This window comes from Myxocyprinus asiaticus, chromosome 15, assembly GCF_019703515.2.
Source record: "Myxocyprinus asiaticus isolate MX2 ecotype Aquarium Trade chromosome 15, UBuf_Myxa_2, whole genome shotgun sequence".
NCBI lineage: Eukaryota > Metazoa > Chordata > Actinopteri > Cypriniformes > Catostomidae > Myxocyprinus > Myxocyprinus asiaticus.
Window position 1 is genome coordinate 21563753 of NC_059358.1, and position 16880 is coordinate 21580632.

A 16880-nucleotide genomic window follows, 5' to 3' on the forward strand; every position below is an offset into this window, starting at 1 on the left:
ATTTAGCCACCATATTAATTTATTTCATTATAAAAAAAAATAAAATAATAAAAAAAAGTTTTTTAAAATTGATGACTTGGACCAAATAATAAAGAAAAGCAGCCAATAAGTGCCCAACATAGATGGGAACTCCTTCAATACTGTTTAAAAAGCATCCCAGGGTGATACCTCAAGAAGTTGGTTGAGAAAATGTCAAGAGTACATGTCTGCAAATTCTAGGCAAATGGTGACTACTTTGAAGATGCTAAAATATAACACAGTTTTGATTTATTCTGGATTTTGTCACAACATAATTCCCATAATTCCATTTATGTTATTCCATAGTTTTGATGACTTTACTATTATTCTAAAATGTGAAAAAAAAAAAAAAAAAAAAAAAACATATTATAATAAAGAATGAGTAAGTGTTTCAAAACTTTTGACCGGTAGTGTGTGTGTGTGTGTGTGTGTGTATATATATATATATATATATATATATATATATATATATATATATATATATATATATATATATATATTTAAGCAATATCACACGAGCAAGAGTGCGATATGGCATGATTGCGAGTGTGATATTGCTTGTGTGAGCAGGGACCCTGGGCATCTTTCTTTTGGTGTTTTTCAGAGTCAGAAGAAAGGTCTCTTTAGTGTCCTAAGTTTTTATAACTGTGACCTTAATTGCCTACCGTCTGTAAGCTGTTAGTGTCTTAACGACCGTTCCACAGGTGCATGTTCATTAATTGTTTATGGTTCATTGATCAAGCATGGAAAACATTGTTTAAACCCTTTACAATAAAGATCTGTAAAATTATTTGGATTTTTACAAAATTATCTTTAAAATACAGTAGTAAGGGACGTTTCTTTTTTTGCTGAGTTTATATATATATATATTTACATTATTATTACATATGGAAAATAATTAAGACATTAATTAAAGCCCTATTTGGATGGGACTAATTTTCCTTGGAAGACATTAGGAAAAAAAAAACATATTTCACAAATAACCCTACATTAAGTCTCACTAATTTCAGACTAACAACACAGATGTTTTGCATTATAAAACTGGTTTATAGCTTGATCTTATAGGTTCTGCTTAATAGTGCGACTGATCATGTGTCGTTATGTGTGGTCTATCCAAGTGTAGTTGTGTTTCATCTGGTTTTGAGAATGGCACACTTGGCTTTACTCGAAGTATACATGGGGACAAAAATATTACTTTTTGGAGAAATGTCCTCTAGTCTGATGAAATAAAAATCTAACTGTTTGGCCATAATGACCATTGTTATGTTTGGAGGAAAAAGGGTGAGGCTTGCAAGCCGAAGAACACCATCCCAACCGTGAAGCATGGGGTGGCAGTATCATGTTGTGGGGGTGCTTTGCTGCAGGAGGGACTGGTGCACTTCACAAAATAGATGGCATCATGAGGAAGGAAAATTATGTGGATATATTAAAGCAACTTCTCAAGACATCAGCCAGGAAGTTAAAGCTTGGTCACAAATTGGTCTTCCAAATGGACAGTGACCCCAAGCATACCTCCAAAGTTGTGGCAGAATGGCTTAAGGACAACGAAGTCAAGGTATTGGAGTGGCCATCACAAAGCTCTGACCTCAGTCCGATAGAAAATGAGTGGGCAGAACTGAAAAAACAATGTGCGAGCAAAGAGGCCTACAAACCTGACTCAGTTACACCAGTTCTGTCTGGAGGTATGGGCCAAAATTCCAGCAACTTATTGTGAGAAGCTTGTGGAAGGCTACCCAAAAAGTTTGACCAAAGTTAAACAATTTAAAGGCAATGCTACCAAATACTAACAAAGTGTATTTATGTGCATGTATTATGCAAATTATTAACTGTGAGTATGCACTCCCTCATATAGAATAATCAAGATTCTTCAACATTAGAATGAGGGTACAAATATTTGTGTGAATTGACACATTAGTGCAGAAAGTATGCTTGAGAAAAATTGCTGCGCACATAAGAAGACTTCTATGCAATTATTTGTGATTGAGACCCATTGAGTTACTTTTATGTGCTGTAAAGGCTTTATTAATGCTTTATAACTAATTTATTATGTAATAGCATGGAGGAGGGTGCTGCTGACCGCTGTAAGGAGGCCATCTACAAAGCTCTACAGTTCAATGAACACAACCCTGAAGCCCTGCAACTCATGGCCAGCTACCTGTTCAGCATTGCGAAAACAGAGGTACAGGATATCTACCTATTCAATAAATTACCCAGAGTTCCCTCTCTGTCTGAATGGTTCATTCCACTCTAAGAAAGGGGAGATGATCCTTTGGCTTGCCATCAGCCAATCATTGCTTTTACTAAGGGGCTTTGTACTGTTATTGCGCTCTGAGGAGCAGGTCATTATGAAGTCATAATTAGTGTTGGTAGAGAGCAGCTGAGAATGCAGAGTCATGTGTTTCTCAGAAGAAGACACAGAAATTGTGTGTATTAAAATGAGTGAATGAGAGATACAGCTTTTAGGTATATATGTTGTTGTTGTTGTTTTTTGTTTTGTTTTTTCTGAATGAGAGAAAGATAGTCAAAGACAGAGTAAGGTCACAGCTAATGTATTATAAATTATTAATCAAGCAAGCTTGATTAAAATGACTCACTGTGGGACAGATCCACTGCTAGCACAAACATCAGCCCACTGCACTGCTGTTCTTCATTAAACCACTAGGGGGCAAACAGGCATAAGGCCAGCATGTCTTGCTTGAGCTGTGGTGAGACACTGAGGCATTTTCCATCTGAGAAGAGTTCCTGTGTGATAGAAGCTCTGGTAACTTTTGTGGACATGTTCACTACCATTTCATTTGACTTCTGAGTTCTGACAGCAGAATCTGACTCAGCAGTTTTGCACTTCTGGCTCATTGTGTCTTTTGACCACACCCACTTTTAATTTTGCACTTTTCTGTCTCATCCTATCTTAAATTTTAGTATTTCTCTCATACCACCTTATCTGATCCTATCCTACTTCCTCTCATCCTATCCTACTTCCTCACATCCTGTCCTGCTTCCTTTCATAACCACTTCCTCTCATCCTATCCTACTTCCATAGATCCTATACTGCTTCCCCTCCTATACCACTTTCTCTCATCCTATCCTACTAATTCACATCCTATTCTACTTCCTCTCATTCTGTCATACTACCTCTCCTACCATTTTCTCTCATTCTCTCAAAAAACATTATGTTTGTCCCTTTCGGCTTTCCATTGATCAATGCACTGCGTGAGTGAGAGTTTTATATAATTGATTAGTCTTTTTTCCAACCACAGGCTATAAATAGGCCAAAATACGGTTTAAGTCAGAAGTTTACATACACTTAGGTTGAAGTCACAAAAAACTAATTTTTTAACCACTCCACAGATTTAATATTAGCAAACTATAGTTTTGGCAAGTCGTTTAGGACATCTACTTTGTGCATGACACAAGTAATTTTTCCAACAATTGTTTCACTTTTAATTGAATATATCACAATTCCAGTGGGTCAGAAGTTTACATTAAGTTAACTGTGCCTTTAAGCAGTTTGGAAAATTCCAGAAAATAATGTCAAGCCTTTAGGCAATTAGCCAATTAGCTTCTGATAGGCTAATTGGAGATGTACCTGTGGATGTATTTTAAGGCCTACCTTCAAACTCAGTGCCTCTTTGCTTGACATTATGGGAAAATCTAAAGAAATCAGCCAAGACCTCAGAAAAAAAAATGTGTGGACCTCCACAAGACTGGTTCATCCTTGGGGGCAATTTCCAAATGCCTGAAGGTACCACGTTTATCTGTTCAAACAATAGTATGCAAGTATAAACATCATGGGACCATGTAGCCATCATACCACTCAGGAAGGAGAAGCATTCTGTCTCCTAGAGATGAACGTAGTTTGGTGCAAAAAGTGCAAATCAATCCCAGAACAACAGCAAAGGACCTTGTGAAGATGCTGGAGGAAACAGGTAGACAAGTATATATATCCACAGTAAAACGAGTCCTATATCGACATAACCTGAAAGGCTGCACAGCAAGGAAGAAGCCACTGCTCCAAAACCGCCATAAAAAAGCCAGACTACAGTTTGCAAATACACATGGGGACAAAAGTATTACTTTTTGGAGAAATGTCCTCTAGTCTGATGAAACAAAAATCTAACTGTTTGGCCATAATGACCATTGTTATGTTTGGAGGAAAAAGGGTGAGGCTTGCAAGCCGAAGAACACCATCCCAACCGTGAAGCATGGGGTGGCAGCATCATGTTGTGGGGGTGCTTTGCTGCAGGAGGGACTGGTGCACTTCACAAAATAGATGGCGTCATGAGGAAGGAAAATTATGTGGATATATTAAAGCAACATCTCAAGACATCAGCCAGGAAGTTAAAGCTTGGTCACAAATGGGTCTTCCAAATGGACAGTAACCCCAAGCATACCTCCAAAGTTGTGGCAGAATGGCTTAAGGACAACGAAGTCAAGGTATTGGAGTGGCCATCACAAAGCCCTGACCTCAGTCCGATAGAAAATGAGTGGGCAGAACTGAAAAAACAATGTGCGAGCAAAGAGGCCTACAAACCTGACTCAGTTACACCAGTTCTGTCTGGAGGAATGGGCCAAAATTCCAGCAACTTATTGTGAGAAGCTTGTGGAAGGCTACCCAAAAAGTTTGACCAAAGTTAAACAATTTAAAGGCAATGCTACCAAATACTAACAAAGTGTATGTAAACTTCTGACCCACTGGGAATGTGATGAAAGAAATAAAAGGTGAAATAAATAATACTTTCTACTATTATTCTGACATTTAACATTCTTAAAATAAAGTAGTGATCCTAACTGACCTAAGACAGGGAATGTTTTCTACAATTAAATGTCAGGAATTGTGAAAAACTGAGTTTAAGTGTATTTGGCTATGGTGTATGTAAACTTTTGACATATGAGGAAGAAATTTTTTTTTTTAAATAAATAGTTGCTGGATTTTCCCAAATTTGGTAGGTCTTAATATTTTTGGAAGGTCTTAATATTTTTGCAAAAAATAAATAAATAAATAAATAAAAAATGTCCTGGCTCGTGACTTTAAATTTCTGGAGCACATCTGTGTATTACTCTTTGTAGGGCTGCATGATTATGATAAATATGATCATTTTAGATTTTTGGCCTTAATATTGTAATTGCGATTATTAATGTCGATTAAAAGATTAAATTACCATGATGTCACAAAGTAGGCAACCCAACTCTGGTTCTTCAGAGTTGCAGATTTCAATGGTGGATATGTGCTGCGCTCCAGTTTCTTTTAAGCATCTTTTAAGCATTAAAAATTGTAATGTTTGTTTATGTCAGGTGAAAAAAAAGTTACGTTAAAGGCATATCTTTGGTATAGAAGATATATACAGTATGTAGGTTCATTCTGAACTATTGATAAAACCAGTTTTTACTTGATTAAATATGCCTGTTTGACATGTAACAGGTTTATAAATACACATCCCCACACATTAAACACACCTCTAAAGGCTGAAAGGGCATAAAATCAAAAACTACCATCAGACATGCAATATGTGTCTATACCTCTTAAATTATTGGTCCACGTACAGTAAATAATATGACATATTTAATATTCAAACTTATTAACACCCAATTTAAATTGACTTAATTACGTAGTGTGTTCAATAAGCACTGTGGAGGTGAAACAGGTGTCCATTCATGCCGTTAGAGCTTTAATGGTGGTCTTGTTAAAGGAATGTTCTGGGTTCAGTACAAGTTTAGCTCAACTGACAGCATTTGTGGCTTAATGTTCATTAATTTGGACTCATTAATCTAGGTGACTGTAAGGCACTTACAATGGAAGTGAATGTGGCCAATGAAAGTGAATCTATCCCATTTTTGGAGGGTTTAAACACAGTAATGTGAAGCTTATAATTTTATAAAAGCACTTGCATTAATTCTCCTGTTAAAACTCATGTAGTGTTTGAGCTGTAAATTGTTTAAATGATCATTTTAAAGTCATTTTATGGTTTTAGGGTTTGTTGACATTACATCGCCATGGCTATGAAGTTATAAAATTGGCTGTAACTTTACACAGAAAAGGTTAGTAAGTGATTGTATCACACTAAAATCATGTTGACACACATATTGTCTTGTGGCTATACTTTTGAAAAAGTGGGTATTTTAACATTCAAAAATTGGCTCCATTCACTTCCACTGTAAGTGCCTCACTGTAAACCAGATGTATGCTTTTTCTTTTTCTTTAAAGAAAAGTCCAGCCATTTTTATTTGTATAGCACTTTTCACAACACACATCCTTTCAAAGCAGTTTTACAGAAAATCATGCATTACAGAAACTGTATTATCTATAAAGTCTTAGAGTCATCATTGTGTAGTTTGATTAAATATGACTGTAAATTGTGTATAAAAATAAATAATTAAATAATAATTGTATTTAGAACCCCAGTGAGCAAGACGAAGGCAACTGTGGCAAGGAACACAAAACTCCATAAGATGTTGGTTAATGGAGAAAAATAACCTTGGGAGAAACCTGGCTCACAGTGGGGGCCAGTTCCTCTCTGGCTAAACAGCATGAATATAATGCCAATATTAGTTATTTACAGGTGCATCTCAATAAATTAGAATGTCGTGGAAAAGTTCATTTATTTCAGTAATTCAACTCAAATTGTGAAACTTGTGTATTAAATAAATTCAATGCACACAGACTGAAGTAGTTTAAGTCTTTGGTTCTTTTAATTGTGATGATTTTGGCTCACATTTAACAAAAACCCACCAATTCACCATCTCAAAAAATTAGAATACATCATAAGACCAATAAAAAAAAACATTTTTAGTGAATTGTTGGCCTTCTGGAAAGTATGTTCATTTACTGTATATGTACTAAATACTTGGTAGGGGCTCCTTTTGCTTTAATTACTGCCTCAATTCGGCGTGGCAAGGAGGTGATCAGTTTGTGGCACTGCTGAGGTGGTATGGAAGCCCAGGTTTCTTTGACAGTGGCTTTCAGCTCATCTGCATTTTTTGGTCTCTTGTTTCTCATTTTCCTCTTGACAATACCCCATAGATTCTCTATGGGGTTCAGGTCTGGTGAGTTTGCTGGCCAGTCAAGCACACCAACACCATGGTCATTTAACCAACTTTTGGTGCTTTTGGCAGTGTGGGCAAGTGCCAAATCCTGCTGGAAAATGAAATCAGCATCTTTAAAAAGCTGGTCAGCAGAAGGAAGCATGACGTGCTCCACAATGTCTTGGTAAACGGGTGCAGTGACTTTGGTTTTCAAAAAACACAATGGACCAACACCAGCAGATGACATTGCACCCCAAATCATCACAGACTGTGGAAACTTAACACTGGACTTCAAGCAACTTGGGCTATGAGCTTCTCCACCCTTCCTCCAGACTCTAGGACCTTGGTTTCCAAATGAAATACAAAACTTGCTCTCATCTGAAAAGAGGACTTTGGAACACTGGGCAACAGTCCAGTTCTTCTTCTCCTTAGCCCAGGTAAGACACCTCTGACGTTGTCTGTGGTTCAGGAGTGGCTTAACAAGAGGACAACTGTAGTGTCTGTGTGTGGTGGCTCTTGATGCCTTGACCCCAGCCTCAGTCCATTCCTTGTGAAGTTCACCCAAATTCTTGAATCGATTTTGCTTGACAATCCTCATAAGGCTGCGGTTCTCTCGGTTGGTTGTGCATCTTTTTCTTCCACACTTTTTCCTTCCACTCAACTTTCTGTTAACATGCTTGGATACAGCACTCTGTGAACAGCCAGCTTCTTTGGCAATGAATGTTTGTGGTTTACCCTCCTTGTGAAGGGTGTCAATGATTGTCTTCTGGACAACTGTCAGATCAGCAGTCTTCCCCATGATTGTGTAGCCTAGTGAACCAAACTGAGAGACCATTTTGAAGGCTCAGGAAACCTTTGCAGGTGTTTTGAGTTGATTAGCTGATTGGCATGTCACCATATTCTAATTTTTTGAGATGGTGAATTGGTGGGTTTTTGTTAAATGTGAGCCAAAATCATCACAATTAAAAGAACCAAAGACTTAAACTACTTCAGTCTGTGTGCATTGAATTTATTTAATACACGAGTTTCACAATTTGAGTTGAATTACTGAAATAAATGAACTTTTCCACGACATTCTAATTTATTGAGATGCACCTGTATGTGCAGTGGAAGTCATGGTTTAAAATTAGTAAACTAAGTAAGTGTTAAGGGCCATTGTTTAAACAAAGATTTTGTATAGATTGTAAGATTAATGACTAATGTCTTGTGAAGTTCAGCCTGGATTAACTGCAGAAGATCACATAGATGCATTGTCCTTTGTTAGTTGGCCGATGAAGGCTTTTGTTGGCAATTCATTGAAAGTCTATGTATTCCATTTTAAGAGTGTAGTCCATCATTAGACCATGGTGATGCAGGCAGAGATCAGTGAGGTTCATCGCAGTTCAACCGGTAGGTTAGTTCGGTGAGGTCTATCCTAAGTCCAAGGTTCAGTCAGTGGCATCAGTTCATCCCCTGAAGTCCATCGTAATAGACTGAAGTGATGTCTGGCTGGCACCGGCTGCATTTAGTTTTCATCACTCAAAGACACATAGCAGTGGAGTCCAACACCAAGCAGGAACGGAGGTGGATCTGGCCGGCTCTGGTATATGAATAACATTGGGTATCATCAGCATAACAGTGGAAACTTATTCCACGATTCCTGATAATATCTCCCAGGGGAAGCATATGTAAGGAGAAAAGCAAGGCCCTAAAACTGATCCCTGTTGCACTCCATACTTAACTTCTGTTTGATTTGACACTTCCTCGTTTACACAGACAAAGTGGTAGCAGTCTGCTAAACAGGACCTAAACCATGCTAATGCAACTCCACAAATGCCAACATAATTCTCAAATCTATTCAAGAGAATGTCGTGATCTATGGTACCGAAGGCAGCACTAAGATCTAAAAGAACTGGAAGAGAAATGCAGCCGTGATCAGATGTTAAGAGCAAGTAATGTTTTTACTCTGATAAGTGCAGTCTCTGTACTGTGATGGGGCCTAAATCCTGACTGAAATTGTTCATATATACTATTTTTCTGTAGAAATGAACATAGTTGGGAGAACACTACCTTTTCTAGTATTTTCGACATAAACGGGAGATTTGAAATCGGTCTATAATTAGCCAATTCTCCAGGATCAAGCTTTGGCTTCTTAATAAGTGGTTTGATAACTGCCATTTTAAAGTTTCTTGGGACATGTCCTAAGGATAGAGAGGAGTTAATAATATTAAGAAGAGGTTCTGAGATTACAAGGAATATCTCTTTTAAGAGCTTAGTTGGTATTGGATCTAACGTACATGTTGTGGCTTTTGATGTTTCGATAAGTTTTGTTATCTCTTCTTGACAGTGAAGGATTGAAGTTGCTCGTGAGAAAAATTCTGCGGCACTATTTTCTGTGATACTGTGACAGATGATTGCATAATTCCAATTTTATTTCTGATTATTTCAATTTTATCAGTAAAGAAATTCATTAAGTCATTGCTATTGTGCTGCAACGGAATATCTTGTTCAGTTGAGGCTTTATTCCTAACCAATTTAGCCACAGTACAGAATAAACACCTTGGATTGTCATGGTTATTTTTTATGAGTTTGATAAAATATGCTGACCTGGCAGCTTTTAGTGCCTGTCTGTAGCTACAGACACTATCCTTCCATGCACCGCGAAATACCTCTAATTATTTATCCTAACACTTGCACTCCATTTTCCGAGCTGCTTTCTTGAAAGCATGAGTGTGATCATTGTACCATGGTGCAGGGTTTTTTTCTTTAATTTTCTTTAACCGAAGGGGGGTGACACTATCGAGAGTACGAGAGAAGACTGTATTTATATTTTCTGTTATTACTTCAAGTTCTTCTAGACTTTTTTGGCTTACTGAGTATATGAGATAAAACTGGAAGATTATTAGTGAAGTCTTTAGTGGTCGAAGGAATAGTTCTACCTGAACGATAGTGTGGTGTTGATTGAGTGACATTAGCTGATTGCAGCAAACAAGAGATGAGGTAATGATCTGAGATGTCATCGCTCTGCAGTAGAATTTCTATAGTATCAACATCAACTCCATATGACTAATTAAATTAAATATAATTGAATTAAATCTAGCATATGATTATGGCAATGAGTTGGTCTTGTCACATTTTGTCTGACTCCAAGTGAGTTGAGAATATCGATAAATGCTAATCCCAATGTGTCATTTTCATTATCTATTTGAATGTTGAAGTCACCAACAAATAAAGCTCTATCCACAGTATCTACTAGATCTGATAGAACATTTGCAAATTCACCAAGGAAATCAGAATACGGCCCGGGTGATTTATATACTGTATCAAGGGCAAAAGACAACAGAGTTTTTTTTTTTTATTGTATCTGACGGTGTCACATTAAGCATTATTATTTCAAAAGACTGAAATTTATATGCTGTCCTCTGAGTAACACCAAAAACCACTGTAAATTGCAGCAACACCTCCTCCTCGACCCTTCAGGTCAGGCTCATGTTTATAATAATAACCTGGGGGAGTAGATTCATTTAAACTAATATATTAATCCGGTTTAAGACAGGTTTCAGTCAAACAGAGCACATCCAAACTATGATCTGTAATAATTTAATTTACAATTAGTGCTTTGGTTGAAAGAGATCTAATGTTTAGTAGCCCTAACTTAATATGATGTTTATCTTCCATTGTTTTGTTATTTTGTTTTTAAGTTTTACCTTAATACATTTTTTTTTTCTAATTGATTTTGTGAGGTAGTTGTGTTTGGTAGTTTGGGGAACAGACAGTCTCTATGTGATATCTAGGTGATACAGTCTCTATGTGTTGTCGTTTATGTGACCTGTGTGACGTCTCAAGGCAGCTAGCAGATGTTCGGATTAGCCAGTTTGTCTGCTTCCTGACCTGAGCCCTCAGTTAGTCAAATACTATCACTATTAAGACTATGAGCCAAATCACAAGAGAGGAGAATGGCACCTTCCCTGGAGTGATGGAGCCCGTCTCTCTTTAGCAGGTCAGGTCAACCCCAAAAACTTTTCCAATTGTCTATGAATCCTATGCTTTTCTCCAGAGACCACTCAGACATACAGCCATTCAGTGATACTAATCTCAAATATATTTTTACATTCCTTGTATGTAAAATCATCATGAGATCATGTTTGGCCTCAGTGGTTGCACTGTATAATTGGTTGGAGACATGATAACAACTGATGGTGATTTATGAAATATGCCATTCATGCCATATCCTTTATGTTGGCTACACCTCCAAAGCAAGCTTAGAACATTAGCTTTAAACTGAATTACTTTATTGCTATTTTATACTAAATAAATTCACTTTGGCCTACTTATTAACATGATATAACTAAACTGTTATTCAATTTATTTTATACATCTTACTCAGAAATCAAGCAATAAGCTTGACTGAACTCACCTATTACAATGACTGCTGTCACTGCAGGTTTACAGTGTACTGTTTGAGCCCTGCAATTCAGCGCGAGCTCACTGAAGCTCCAAACAGAGTTCTGCACTCTCGCGAATGCTCTCATTAAAACAAAACGGATTAAGCAGCATAAATCAGTTATTTGCACCATGCCTATGCCTTGATTAGAACAGAGGTATTTTAGTTTTGTTGCGTTGCTCATTTGAAGTGTATTTACCTCTATGCTGCAAGCAAACGGCGCAACATGCAAATGAATCCAAAATAATTCCAAAGTGCTTTTTGCTTTTGTTCTACAGTTTCTTTTCGAATGTCAGGTGATGTTTCTTCAGTATTCATTTTTGTGTGCCACCGTGGCACGAACAAAGGTGATACAGCAAGCACATGGGCATTAGACTGTTTAAAACTAGTGCATTAGGATCAGTTTTCATTACTGATTGGATGGAGGACTAATTTAAAACCACCTGCCTAATATTGTTGATGAGAGAGGTCAACAGAGAATGGCCAGACTGGTTCGAACTGACAAAGTCTACGGTAACTCAGATAACCACTCTGTACAATTGTGGTGAGAATATCATCTCCATATAGTATTCTGAGATATGGGTTGGCACTGTTTTGGTGGCACAAGGGGAACCTACACAATATTAGGCAGGTGGTGGTTTTAATGTTGTGGCTGATCGGTGTATGCATGCTGGAAATTAGCCGCCAGACAGTGTGGCTGCCAAATTGAGTCCGTATTCAAGGGTTGCCAAGCCAACTGTCCGTATGAGCCATAAATTGGCACCTCTTGTCCCATATTTTAAATGGCAAAATGCTCGTATTTAAGGCCATATTCATGGTGTCATGTCCCGTATTCACATGGCAAAATTATCAAAGGGTATCCCTTAAATATTCAGAGCTTTACTAAAATCATTTGGGGCTTAAGCCCTAGTAGCCCACCCCTAGCACCACCCAAGCCTCTCACCCTATTTATTTTTTTCCTTTTTATACTTTCCTACTTCCTCTTATCCTATCCTACTTTCCTCATATACCTTAACTTTTCATTCTGTACCACCACTTCTCATCCTATACTGCTTTCTATCCTTCATCCTATCAAACTTCCTCTCATCCTTTACAACTTACTTTCAACCTGTAATATTTTTTCTCATCTTATACTACTTTTTCTTCCTATACTACTTCCAGTTCTACTTACTCTAATCCTTTACTAATTTCTGTCATCATATACAACTACCTTTCATCATATCGTACTTCCTCTCACCCTGTCCTAGTACAGAAGGATGAACATATGTTTGTATTATTACAATCAGATTGCCCATTCTATAGGAGAGGCTCTTTGATTGTTTTTATCATACTTGAAGGAGGGCCATGAGTGCCTTAAGAAGAGTGTGTCGTCATGGTTACCTAGTCTACAGAAAAAGGAAGAGTCATCAGCAAGAGCAGAGCATGACACGGAGGAGGAGGAGGAAGATGAGAAAAAGGTGTGTACATGTGTTTTTGTGTTCCAATGGCAATGTAGAGATTGAGAAAGACATAGGACACATCCTGACCTCTCATTTGACCCCTGTCTGATGGTATGGATAGAAGTAGAACTGTGCTTGAAGAAGTGTTTAGTCTGGGAAAGATAAGGGAACAAAGGAAACAACCTAGCTTACTTGTCTTAACATTTTTCACCCAATGCCAGGCCACATCTTTTAAGCAGGGCTTTACTACGGAGCTCCTAAGAGGACAGGGCGGGATATTTTTTTCTGAAAAAGTAGTTTTGCATGCCCTCACAATAGTTTTGCGCTCCCTTGCAAATTTACCATGGTTTTACTACAGTGACCATACTTTAACCTTGATATTTGTAGTAAAATCATAGTAATAATACAGAAAAATTAAAACTATGGTAATAATTTTTTTTTTTAGCTTATACTTCAAATAAGCTAAAAAAATTATCAAACCTGTGTAAAACAATTAAGAGAATGTTTAAAATTGAGGTGTTTAAAAGGTATGAAAGAATGGGTTGCTAGGAACATTGTATTATGTATATATGTTAGTATAAATGTATATGTGTCCTGTAGAAATTAAGAAGTTAAAGCAAATGCTATATTTTGTTAAGTTTGATTCAAATAATTTATTTGTTGGGGTGAAGTTAAATTTACAAATGTTATCTAGCCATTTTGCTCTTATTTTTTACTTTGTATTTTCTTTGTTTTTTTCTTATGAGTTGTGAATAGGACTGTAAAATGAAATATTTAAATAGAGAATATAAAACTAGAGGGGTAAAAAGGGTAGGCATAATAAGGTTTGGCCTCAGCCTATTCCTTTTCGGACATTTAAAAAAAAGATGATGTTGAATGCATTGAACTGTCATGAAATGTATACATGCCGAAATAAATAAATAAAAGAAATAATACAGTATACTGTATTAAAACCATGGTTTATGCCAAAAAACATGGTTGCTTAACTTACTTTCCATAGTTACTACAACATTACTATAGTAAAGGCATGGTTTCTGCAAAAAACAAAACATCGTTAGCCTATTACAGTCATGGTTACTACAATATTACTATTGAAAAATGATTTCCGCCCAAAACTATGGTTACAGTCTACAATGTTACTATAGTAAAACCATAGTTAAACTTTGGTATTTGTATAGTAAAACCATAATAACCACATTATGATTTTTATTACCATAGTGTTGGGCCTCATGTATTCAGATAGAAGACAAAGGCAGGCCTAACACAGTCGTAAAACCTAACTCAGGCCCCCACATACCAAGTCATAAATTATACTGATAAAAATCACACCAAAATCAAACAAAGGGAGTCCAAAACAAACTACAAATACCATGAAGCCTTGCTCACTAAAGGATCGAACTCTCAACTCCTATTGGATGAGGCACACGACAGAACGCACGTCAACCATGACATCATCAGGAGTAGAAATACCTCTGAAATGCTTCCGGGATTTGCTTCCAGCAACTTTGCTCGCTGTGTGTAGACGTAGCTCATCGCTGCTCTCAGGTGCAGCCTCGTGGCACAAGGAAGTAACGTCCGACTTGAAACTTTGGCCATACAATCTCCATCTCGCTGGACGAGTTGAGATTACTCTGTGTTCCACCAAACACTCTAACGGATCTGAGGGAAACTGCTGAGCAATCCTCATCTTCATCCGTTTGCCTGCGGAAGTGAAGAGAAAAGATTTCTCTTCCCTCTTCAATCAAGTCAATGTCGCTGATTTCTCCACCAGCCCGCCGAGAATCAGCAGCCGTACCGCCCGCCGACAGAGCGAGGAAACGGCCTCCTGTCATCACCCGTGCCTCGTGGAAACGAGTCGGAGTCAAACGACGGATGAACACACATTCTGCATCCTCATGCGATTCAAGTAAGAGGTTTACGTCTGGGCAGAGATAGAATATTATAGTGTGTTATTCTTGTGTACCAAGGTTATTGCTTGTACAGTTTACGGACCGCCATGTCCGCTCATTATTAATACTCAGGGTATTAACTATCACGAATTTGATTTGCTGTATTGTGGTCCAACCATATTAGACTGTTGTGCATTTCTGCCAGATTGAGACCGGCAAACTGAGTTTATCCATTAAAGAATCAAAGACGAGCCGTCCACTGCACCTCTGAGTGATAAACTAACAGCTGCTTTCTCTCCCATGATCGCGATACCGGCTTTGGGGCCGTCACTTTATTCTCTCTCTCTCTCTTGTACTAACCACACACACACACACACACACACACACACACACACACACACACACACGTGCGCGCGATCCCTCACAAACATTCTCGGACACATTTTTGGCTAGTAGATAGCTTCGTGATAAAGCTCAGCTTTGTCCCTAAGCTATCGTACAAGCGGATACACGCGGTAACTGGTAGACGCCATTGATTGGTTTCTGTCCGCCCACATTCGCGGCCATATTCTCTGGCCTGAAGTCTCGTGTGACATACTCTCTACAAGAGTCACGTCCGCCATTTTGTGCGTGTCCCTCCTTACACACACACACACCCTCATGTGTTATAGGATTATTTTGATTTCCATATCTAATCATATCACTGTCTAGTTTGTAGTTGTAAGTCGGAAGTTTATTGACTGCATTGTGTTAATTATTAATTGATATTACTGCATAAATAAACTTTGTTATATTACAAAGAGAAGTGTTTTGGTTTGTTTTGCATACACCTGTGTCATGCTGACGGGATGTCAGTGCTCGGATTCAAGCCTTCATTCATTGTTTTTTTTCCCGAAAATCGATATTCTTCGGATGTCAATTTTCCTAAGAAAACAATCTAATATTGAGACTGTTATACTATCTGGTTATTAGTCCCTGATTCCAGGGTGGTGCCCCGTCAATGTTAATCCTTATTAATATTCTATTGATTTTTGGTAATTGATAATTATCTTTGATGATTGTTGAATTTGAATGATCAATAAGCTAGTGTTAATTTTAATTAATGTTTCATCGATGTTGATGATTAGTGATTATCTTTGGAGGTTTTAATGAGTTAGATTCAATTAATTAATTTAAATATTAATTAATAACTAAAGAAATAATTATTAATTATTTCTGATATTAACACTGATCTAAGCAACCAGTAGAGCCCTACAATAGTTTTTATTTTTATGTATTATTACTATGATTTTACTACAAATATCAAGCCATATTACTAAAAATATGGTTACTGTAGGAAAACCATGGTAAATTCATTGCGAGGGAATATAAACCTGTTGCGAAGGAACGCAAAACGTATTGCGATGGAACGCAAACCTTATTGCGAGGGAACGCAAACTATTGTGAAGGCACGCAAAACTATTTCAGTAAAAAGATTATCGCCTTATCCTCTTAGGGGCTCTGTACTTTACCAGGATTTTTCCTGCATTTAATTTTTTTTCAGTGGTCAACAAAGCGGAAGCAAATTCAATGATATTGCGTGTTTGGCGCTTCATAGCATCTGTGCTTTTGTAGCCTAGTTTAAAATGAGTGTTGCACGAGCAATGGCAGAATCTTTCGTGCTACTCAATCCGGCTTCCTTTGATATCACAGTGCAGACAGTAAAGTTTATGTGACCCATTAAAATTCTACTGAGAAGTTTTTTTTTTACACATTTCGGTTGGCTAGACATCCCTGACATTCTAACCACCAATGATGAGGGAAAACAGCTACAACACTGGGCCAAAATAAAGAGTTTTTAAACTACACATCATCACCCTTACTAACGTTCATCACAGTAAACTTTACAGTAAACTCAGATTTATTGATCTCTCAGAGACACTCTGTGAGACTTGTATATTACTCTTATTTTACTCATTACCACTGTAATTGTGAGCTATCCATGGTCTTACATGTGGTTATGACATTATTAAATCAAGTTAGTTTAGTTTGATTTCCCATAGCATCTTGAAGTAAAACAAAAATTGTAAGATTCAAAATGTTCCAGATGCT

At 37.4% G+C, this 16880-nt stretch overlaps 1 protein-coding gene across 1 annotated transcript in view; it reads left to right on the forward strand.

The window, feature by feature from the left end:
* Positions 1-16880, forward strand: part of LOC127453411 (uncharacterized) — a 205747-nt gene that overhangs the window by 13755 nt on the left and 175112 nt on the right. The window contains exons 7-8 of the mRNA XM_051719730.1: positions 2074-2197; positions 12799-12918. Coding sequence (XP_051575690.1) covers positions 2074-2197; positions 12799-12918 — 244 coding nt within the window. The remainder of the gene's footprint in view (positions 1-2073; positions 2198-12798; positions 12919-16880) is intronic.